Genomic DNA, 10,673 nt, shown 5'->3' with positions numbered 1-10,673 from the left:
CTTTTTAAAGTCATTTGCATTTTCTCCTGTTTCTTGGATTCCTATCAGTCTTATGTTATTCTTCTTTGCATTGTCTGAGAGTTGTTGGATCAATTTCTCATGATCACCTACTGTTTTTAAGAGACCTCTCTTTTCATGTTCACTGATGGCAATTTTATTTTCTATATCTGGGATTCTATCTTTGTACTCTTTTATTCTGTTGCAAACACTCTCAATGGAGTTTTTGATCTCCTGGATATCTGCTCGAATCTGTCCTGTGGATTCCATTTCTTTTTTATATTGGGCATTTATTATTTCCAATTGTTTCTTATGCTGGGCATTCATGGTTTCTATCGTGGTCCTGAGCTCATGTATTTTCCTCTCACTTTCTGTTCTAGAGTCTCAAATTATAACTTTCATTTTGCTCATCATCTCTATGATTATCTGGGAAATTATGTCTGTTTTAAATTTCTCAGCCGCCATCACTCCAGCACCAGGAAGGTAGCCATGGCCCCGATCCACTGCGGGAATGAGAGCCACTCCTTCTCCCGCCCAGAGCAGCCATCATTCCAGTACAAGGAAGGTAGCTGCGCAGGTGTCCCTGAACCCCAGAACTCCCTTTAAACCCCCCACCCAAGCTCGCACTCTCAGACCTCATCATTCTGCCAGTCTTTGGACCCACTCTGCAGAGGCAGAGGTTGTCATAAGCATATTTTTCTGAGTTCCCAACTTTGAACATCTTTAAAGAAAGGGCGTGGGAAACCTGTAGTAGAACAGTGTGGAGTTCAACCGTTCAGAAGGTTGGGGAACTCAATCTGGGCCTTGCAGCCCGAGGTCAGTCTGTGTCATGGGGTTCAGCCATCAGCTAACTGAGATCAGGGTTCTTGCGTCCTAGTTCTGTCTGAGCCATTAAATTGTAAATATACTATATTGAAAAGTTTGTTCACTGCAGACATGTTCTGGACTGCTTCTTGATTTCAATTTAATTAAAATGGTTTAATGGTGATAGACTAGTGACTACCACAGGTGGTCAGTTTCCAAGTTGTGCTTGATTTCAATGTGTTGCTGATTGTGTCAGTTGGGATAAAGGATTGTGGTTGATTTGATGCTGTTTTCTTTGATGTTATGAAGATGAGAATGTCTGTGGGTCATTAGAGACCCAGAAGCTAGGGCACAACTGTATCAGGAAGATTGGGGTGGTAACCCAGAAATTAAAACAAGGACAGCCCGACAACAAAAATACAAATGAGAAAACACTTAAGCATGACACAAAGACAGACTTCCAGTTCACCAATAGCAAACAGTAGAGCAAATGAGGATGAAGAGGCCAATAGTGAACTATCAGGACACCCTGAACGCAAAGCACAGGAAGTAACAAAACAGATCAAGCAGCCTCTAGAAAAATTCAAAACAGAAATAATTTCCCAGATAATTACAGAGATGTTAAGCAAAATCAAAATCATGATTAGAGACTCTAGAGCAGAAACTGGCAAAAAAATAGATGAGCTCAGGATCACAATAGAAGCCATGAAGGCCCAGAATAAGAAAGAAATTGAAAAAATAAATGCCTAACATAGGAAAGACATTTGGAATCCATAAAACAGATTCAAACAGATATCCAGGAGATTAAACACTCCATTGAAAGTGTATGCAACAGAATAAAAGAATGCAAAGATAGACTCTCAGATATTTAAGATAAGATTGCAGTCAGTGACTATGAAAAGAGAGGTCTCTTAAAAACAGTAGGGGATCATGAGAAATAGATCAAACAACTCCTAGATGATGCAAAGAAAAATAACATAAGACTGATAGGAATACATGAAGTAGCAGGAGAAAATATAAATGACTTAAAACAGCTGTTCACAGAATTAATGACAGAAAACTTCCCAAACAGAGGGGAAGAATTTAACATTCAGATAACTGAGGCATAGAGGACCCCAACTAGCCACAATCAAAACAAATCTACACCTAGACATATAATAATCAAAATCCCAGAAACCCAACAGAAGAACAAAATACTACAAGCAGTAAGAGAAAAGAAACAAACCACATGCAAAGGAAAGCCCATCAGAATCACAGCAGACTTTTCAACACAAACCCTTAGGGCAAGGAGAGCCTGGAGTGAGATATTTCAAGTACTAAAAGAGAAAAACTTCCAACCTAGACTGATGTATCCTGCAAAACTCGCTTTAAAAAGGGATAGGGAAATAATATACTTCCACCACAAAGAACACCTGAGAAACTACATGAATACCAAACCAGCACTACACGGAATTTTAAACAAGGTTCTATATGAGCAAATAGCAAATCAAATAGGCAAGGCAAGAAATTAAAAGGAGAATGTGAAAAAGTAAAAAGAGTCAACAAAAGGCCAATCACATGACAATAATAAATCAGTACATATCTGTTATAATCATCAATGTCAATAGCCTCAACTCACCAATCAAGAGAAATCAACTGGCAAAATGGAATAAGAAGTAAAATCCAACAATATGTTGTATAAAAGTCACACCTAGGCAAGGCAAGAAATTAAAAGGAGAATGTGAAAAAGTAAAAAGAGTCAACAAAAGGCCAATCACATGACAATAATAAATCAGTACATATCTGTTATAATCATCAATGTCAATAGCCTCAACTCACCAATCAAGAGAAATCAACTGGCAAAATGGAATAAGAAGTAAAATCCAACAATATGTTGTATAAAAGTCACACCTAGTGGAAAAAGAAGCCCATAGACTGAAAGTGAAAGGATGGAAAACAATTCTCCATGTGACAGGAGCCCAGAGAAAAGCAGGGGTAGCAATCTTATCTGCAGACAAAGCAAATTTCAAAACAAAACTGATTCTAGTATTATTGATGTAGGACGGTACTGCATCATACCTCTGTGAATGTTAAGTAGATTGTACCTGCTTTATGATATGTAGTAGTGACCGTGCTTTATCAGAGCTATTTTTAGTATTACTCTAGAATGTTCTCTTTCCAGATAATGATTTAGATGCTAAAAAAAAATGGTGCCAGGTACCATAACAGCAACATAACTTTTCTGTTTTCTGCATATTATTCTTTTCTTTGTTTTTTGTTTTTGTTTTTTTAATGGAATGTGCTGACTGTCTATAATTTTGTTCAGATGACTGCGGAACCTGGAAAAGCTGTTGCTGCTATTGATGCATAACATACTGCTATTATTGTTCTTTTTATATAAATATAAATAAATAAACATATATATATACATATAGATATATAATTTGCATATTTGGAATGTAATAGGAAGAAAAGTCTAAAAGAGTAGAGGAACTGTGCCATTGATGAAAGGAAATCCTATTTAAGAAAGTACATTTCTTTACGGAGCTGTGTCATATCGTCTTTTGGGCACTCTGCTGGAAAAGTAGAATCAAGTCTGAAATAATGCCTTTTTATTTGTATCCTCTAGCATTATAGATGTAGGACAGTACTATATCGTACCTCTGTGAAGGCAAAATATCTTGTATCTGCTTTATGATATATAGTAGTGACCGTGCTTTATCAGAGTTGTTTTTAATGATGTTACTCTAGAATGTTTCCTTTCCAGATGATGATTAAGATGCTAATAAAAAAATGGTGCCAGCTATGACAGCAATAACAGAACTTTGTTGTTTTCTGAGTATTATTCTTTTCTTTCTTTTTTTTTTAATGGAGTGTGCTGGATGTCTCCATAATTTTGTTCAGATGACTGCAGAACCTGGAAAAGCTGTTGCTGCTATTGATGAATAACATACTGCTATTATCAGTCTTTTTTATATAAATATAAATAAACACACACGCACACAGACACACACATATATACAATTTGAATTCTTGGAAACTTTAACTGTGCTGTCAACTTTGGAAAAAGTTATCCCAGTTTACTGTGTTGAGTTGGCATTGTACAGAAATTAACAGCCATATTGGTCTAGAAATGTTAATTTTTTTCCATTTGTACAGGGGTAATGCACTGCATTAAATATGTAAGGTCATATCTATGTGGGTTTGATTACAGAAACTAATAAAGTATTCTCTAAATAATGAAAAAAAGAATAATATAAGACTACAAGAACAAGAAGCAATTTAAATATGTTCAGGGACCGTTTTCATCTTCAGAATTAAGGATTATTTTAATCTTACATCATTGCCTTTTCTCTTTTACTTTCCTTTTTAGTTTCATTTTAGGATTCCCTATTTTTAATGTTCATACAGAGATTTCTTTAACTGAAATACTGAATAGTTTCTCTGGTGTGAAAAACTATAATAGTACACAGGATCCTAAAAAGATAATTAATAATGTGAAATAGGAAGTACAGGGCTAAATGCCTAGGGAAAGTGGGAAGGGTGGGGGAGAGGAGAAAATATGAGAAATTGAAAAAATGGAAATAAAGTGTTTATAAATGGGGAGGGGAGGAGGGGGTGAAGGGAGGGCAGGGACAAGGGGAAAAAATGAAAATCAAGACCTATTATGTAAAGGTATAGGATCCCAATAATGAATGTAACTGTATTATATACATAGATTGTACCAATGAACTCAATAAAAAGAAAAAAAATAAATTTCTATAGAGCCTGATTGATCAGTTTTGTTACTTCCTGTGCTTTGAGTTCAGGGTGTTCTGATGGTTCACTGTCAGACTTTTCATCCTCATTTGCCCCACTATTTGACATTGTTGAACTGCAAGTCTGTCCCTGTATCTTGGTTAAACATTTTCTCATTTTTTCTATTGTTGTTGTGTTGTCCTTAGTTTAATCTTTAGGTTATTACTTAAATCTTCCTGATATAGTTGGGCTTAATGACTCATAGACATTCTCATTTTCACAGTACCAAAGAAAACAGCTCATTGAATCAATCACAATCCTTTATCCTAATTGATACAATCAGCACCACAATATGATCAAGCACAACTTGTAAATTGACCCCTTATAGTAGTCATCAGTTTATCACCTTCAAACCATGTGAATTAAATTAAAATCAAGAAGCAATCCGAAATATATTTTCAGTGAATAAACTTTTCAATAAGGATATTTACTATTTAGGTAGGGGTCTTAAGACAGAGTTAAAACAAGAATAGATAAGTAAAAGAATTAGAGAAGGTTTCGCATGAATCCAGATTAGTAGAATGACCACACAATCATCAGGAAACTACTCAATTCAAAAGGGATAAACAGAATAGAAGTATAATAACCCTTGAGTGAGGTAGAATGACATAAGAAAAGAACATAAAGAAAAGAGAAAAACTAATAAAAGAAGAAATCTGAGTTAGGAGCAGAAACCAAAAGGGAGCTGAGGGATAATATAGTGGAGCAAGAAAATGAGTTGGAGAAAGAAGACAAAAAAAAAAAAAAGAATTTGCAGAGTGCAATGAAAAAAAGAAAGAAAGAAATGAGTTTGAAGGGCCTCTTTCAGACTATATCACTGCTGTCATAATATACAACATGCGCTGCCATGTGCAGAGCCAAGTCCCTGGATCTCAGTGAGCTGGTGGCAGAACCCCATGACACAGACTGACCTAGGGCTGCAAGGTCCAGACTGAGTTCCCCAACCTCCTGAAGGGTTGAACTCCACACAGTTCTACTATAGGTTTCCCCCATTCCTTCTTAAAGATGTTCAAAGTTGGGAGCCTCAGAAAATACCCTTTATGACCACCCCTGCCTCTACAGAGTAGGTCTAAAGACTGGCACAATCAGGAGGTCTGAAAGCATGAGGGGGGGTTGGGGGTATTCAGGGGCACCTGCGTGGCTACCTTTCTGGTGCTGAAGATGGTGGCAGCGGTGCTGGCAGGGGAAGGGGCAGCCAAAGAAGCCCTCTGGAGCTGGAGATGGCAGGGCTCTGGCAGGGAGGGCATGGCTGAGCAGGCCCTCTGGTGTTGGAGATGGCCTCATAGATGGTTTTTATTAGGTTGAATTAAAAATAATCTATTCCTATTTTCTGTAGTTTCTTTTTATCATGAATGGGTGTTTGATTTTTGTCAAATGATTTTTCTCTATTTATTGAGATAATCATATGGCTTTTGTCCTTGACTCTGTTTCTGTAGTGTATAACTTTTATCGATTTACACATTTTTAACCGTCCCTGCATCTCTGGTATGAATTCCACCTGGTCAGGGTGTATGATAATCTTGCCAATCTTCTGTATTATCTTTGCCTTATTGAGGATTTTTGCATCTATGTTCATTAGGGAGATAGGCCTGTAGTTCCCTTTTTTTTTGGTTGGATCCTTCTGGGGATTTGGTATGAGCGTAATGCTTGCTTCCAGGAATAAATTTGGGAGTATTGCTTCCCTTTTAATTTCATTAAAGAGTTTGAGAAGTAGTGTTCTCTAAATTTCTTATAGAATTCAACAGTGAACCCATCAGGACCCGGGCTTTTCTTTGTTTGTAAGAATTTTATTGCATTTTCAATTTCATTGATTGATATTGGCTTGATTCAAATTTTTATATCTTCTTGTTTCAACTTTGGTGATTCATATGTATCTAGGAATCAGGGAAGGTTATTCTTAAAGACATATTCATTATCCAGTCAGCTTCAGATATTAGGAAAAAGCTACAGAAGATGCCTTTTTCACCATATAGTTCACTTGATACTTTAATGAAAATTGCCTCCTCAGTATATTATAAGCAAGACCAAGAGCAGGCCAAAGGGAGAAATCACAGCCACCAAGAGAAAATGGCTGCCTTGGTTGTGGCCTTAAAAAGGATATTCTCTAAGTTTGATTCTCAGGTCTATAAGAAGAGCTCAATGACTAAATTCACCTGCTATCAATGTAGAAAACCAGGCCACTTTATGAGGGACTGTGATTAAAGCTGTCACAACAAGAGGACCCCCAAGCCTTGCCTTGATTTCAAAGGTGACCACTTGGAGACAGATTGCCCCCTAAGATGGATTTCTCAAGAATGAGACACATCTTACCAGCTGGTCTAGCAAGACTGAAGGGCCCCAGGCATTCTCTGCCTTCTCCCTCTGGTTGGACAGTCACGTCCATGGAGAAGCCCCTAGTCATTATGACTACAGAGAAAAAAGCAACCAGTCTATCGCTGGACACTTGTGTGTGTCTCTTGATCCTTCTTTTCAACCTTGGCCGTCTTTCTAGTCATCTTACTTCAGAAAAAGTAGTTATGGGAGAGGCGATAACTCTATTTCTCACAACCCTTATACTGTAATTGTAACAGCTTTTTATTCACTCATTCTTTTTTTTCTTTTATTGAGTTTATTGGTACAATCTAGGTACACAATACAGTTACATTCATCATTAGGATTCTGTACCTTTGCATAATAGGTCTTGATTCTCATTTTTTCCCCTTGTCCCTGCCCTCCCTTCACCCCCTCCTCCCCTCCCCATTTATAAACACTTTATTTCCATTTTTTCAGTTTCTCATATTTTTCCTCTCCCTTATTACCTTTCCCCCATCCTTCCCACTTTCTCTACACTTTTAGCCCTAATTATCTCATTAGGATCCTGTGTACTATTATAGTTTTTCACACCAAAGAAACTATTTGGAATTTCAGTTAAAGAAATCTCTGTATGAACATTAAAAATAGGGAATCCTAAAATGAAACTAAAATGGAAAGTAAAAGAGAAAAGGCAATGATGTAACATTAAAATAATCCTTAATTCTGAAGATGAAAATGGTCCCTGAACATATTTAAATTGCTTCTTGCTCTTATAGTCTTATCTTATTCTTTTTTTCATTATTTAGAGAATACTTTATTAGTTTCTGTAATCAAACCCACGTAGATGCGACCTTACATATTTAGTATGATGTGTTACCCCTTTATAGATGAAAAAAATAAAAATAAAAAAATTAGCATTTCTAGACCAATATGATGGCTGTCCATTTCTGTACAATGCCAACTCAACACAGTAAATTGGGATGACTTTTTGCAAAGTTGGCAGCACTGTTAAAGTTTCCCAAAATTCAATTTATGTATATATATGTGTATATATATGTATATATATATATTTATATAAAAAGACTAATAATAGCAGTATGTTATGCATCAATAGCAGCAACAGCTTTTCATCACTCATTCTTTTTTAATTGTGCTTTAAAGTCCAGTTCTCCTGGCAGAGATATCTTACCTTGCTTGAATACTGTTATATACATGTGCCCAGGTCAGGTATGCTATCTGCCACTTGTGGAGATAGAAATAAATCCTGAAGTATGGGTAACTAAAGGTAGAATAGATAGAACAAGAAGAGCAATAAGAACAATGGCACAATAAGAACAGCACTGGTGCCAATACATCTCAAAGATTCCACTCTTTTTCCTCACAATAGAAAATACCTTCTTAAGGCCCTGATATTAAAAGAGGACTATTTCCTATAATTGACAACTTAAAGGCACAAAGTCTACTTACACAGTATAATGGCCCTTCCAACACTGCGATCTTGGGAATTCAAAAACCCAATGCAGAGTAGAGGTTAGTACAGGACCTTAGATTGTTACATGATGCAATTGTGCCAATCCACTTGGTGGTAGCCAACCCAGCCATTCTCTTTTCTCAGATCCTGGAAGATGCCAGTTGCTTTTCAGTTTTAGATTTTAAAAATGCCCTTTTTGTATTCTTTTACATACATATTCTCAGTTTCTTTCTGCTTTTGAAAATTTGCATGACCAGGACTCTCAGCTGATTTGGACTGTGCATTCTCAAGGGTTCTGAGAGAGCCCTCATCTTATTTATTTATTTATTTATTTAGTGGTACAGGGATTGAACTTGGCCCCTTGTGCTTGCAAGGTAGGCAGTGGATCCACTGAGCCAAATCCCTGGCCCCCTTATCATTTTTAACAAGTGCTTTCCCATGATTTCACATGTTTTAAATTTTTCCAAGTTACCGCCTTGCAATACAGAAATGATATAGTTATGTCTCCCCTCAGAAGAGCTCTCTAACCAAGGCACTCATGCTCTGCTGAATTTTCTAGCAGACAGAGGTTATAAGTTCTCTAGGTCTAAGGCACAACTTTGCAGCCTTGAGGTAAAATATTTGGGCTGTATCACATCTAAGGGAACCCTAAAGCTGTGTGATGAGAGAATTAAACTGATACATTCATTCTTCCAGCCTAAAGCAACTAAGGGGATTCCTAGGAATTACAGGCTTTTGTTGCTTTTGCATAGCAATAATATGGTGAGGTTGCATGGAACTTCTATGAACTTTAAAGAGAGCCCAAAAGGCAGATACTCATGTTTTAACTTGAGAATCCGATTACCAAACTGCATTCCAGAAGCTTAGCTAAGCAATTATAAATGCCCCAGCACTGAGACTAGTGAAAGGACACCATTTCAATCTGTATGACTATGAAAGGTAGGGTATGGCTTTAGGAGTGTTTATGCAGGATGGAGAACCAGCTTAACAGCCTATAGGGTATTCAAGTCTTGAATTAGACATTGTAGCAAAGGAATGGCCTTCATACCTTCTCTCTAGGTACCAGATGCATCCAAGCTGACTTGAGGCAAAGGTATCACTGTATATAAACCTCACAAAGTGTCAGGACTTCTTTCTTTCAAAGGGAGCCTATGTCCCTGCAGGTGAGGCTTACACCTTGTCTGTCACAGGTGGCAGAGAAGCTGGGGCATGGAGCACCACTGCAGCCCGCTGCACAGTTTGTGCCTCCTCACGCAGAAGAGCCCAGAGACCCTGCAGAAAGCCAAAGGCTGCACACTCATCTTTACTGACCACTTAGGTGTGAGCACGGTGGGCCACGTGATGCAAGGCACCATGGATGTCCACCACCACTGGAGCAAGTTTTTTGAAAGGTTGCCAAGTTATTTAGACCTCCAGAGGAAGCTGATGCTTTTAGAAGACCAAATAAGCAGGCTTTGGGGGGGCATCCGAGTGGTTTACACTGAGGAGCTGCAGCCAGTGCTGACCCTTGAAGGGTACTTCTCTGTCCTTGATGTGTTTCACCGCAGGCTGCTGCACAGCAGAGCACCTTTCCACCCTCAGAGTCTTCAGGGCTTACAGATGACCCTCAACAGTGACAGGTATGTGCCAAGCCTTCACGAACTGGGGCATTTTAACATCCCAATGCTCTGTGACCCAGCAAATCTGCAGTGATTTTTTCTCACCAAAGCCCAGCAGGCAAGAGAAAACCTGAACAGAATGGAGCAGTTAAAGGTTGTGGAAGAGCAGCTGATCCACGCCTCCACCGAGAAGCTCGCCCTGGTGAAGCTGTACAAGGAGCCCAGCGTCTCCACCTGGCAGAAGGTGGCCTGCTCTGAGGGGCTCACCCTGCACCCACAGCTGGCCCTGCACGTGCACCTATGCATGTCCCATTTCTACTCTGTGTTGCAGGACGGTGACCTGTGCATCCCCTGGGACTGGAAGGATGGAGATGCTGTGAAATGACATAGAAGCCCACTGCAATTGCAAAGAAATGGCTAAACTAATTTAAATCCACACTTTGATAGTACAGTATCATTGCCTATTAGCAGAACAGTTTCTGGCTGCTGCTTTAAAAGAGCTTTTTAAAAATTATTTCCCAGGAGAAATACTAGGCTAACGGTATCAGTGAAGGAATGTGTTTTGGTGCATCATAACCAGAATTCTCCAAGAGTTTATCTTCACGTGCATGGGCTTGGGGCTGGCTGAGCAAAGGGAAGTCTCAGTGATAAAGAGAACTTCTATAAATAGTCTGAAACCTGCTAAATGTTAACGACATACAGAATAATTGCTGTCTTTTGATTCTGTAATTTGT

General features: G+C 38.3%; 1 protein-coding gene across 1 annotated transcript in view; it reads left to right on the top strand.

The window, feature by feature from the left end:
* Nucleotides 1-10,324, top strand: part of LOC104847634 (T-cell activation inhibitor, mitochondrial) — a 59,837-nt gene extending 49,513 nt beyond the window's left edge. The window contains 2 exon segments of the mRNA XM_010603117.2: nucleotides 8,032-8,092; nucleotides 9,532-10,324. Coding sequence (XP_010601419.2) covers nucleotides 8,032-8,092; nucleotides 9,532-10,324 — 854 coding nt within the window.
* The last annotated feature ends 349 nt before the right edge of the window (nucleotides 10,325-10,673 follow it).

This window comes from Fukomys damarensis, unplaced genomic scaffold (assembly GCF_012274545.1).
Source record: "Fukomys damarensis isolate Sample0158 unplaced genomic scaffold, DMR_v1.0_HiC HiC_scaffold_39, whole genome shotgun sequence".
NCBI classification, from domain to species: domain Eukaryota; kingdom Metazoa; phylum Chordata; class Mammalia; order Rodentia; family Bathyergidae; genus Fukomys; species Fukomys damarensis.
This window is presented reverse-complemented; position numbering and strand designations above follow the sequence as displayed.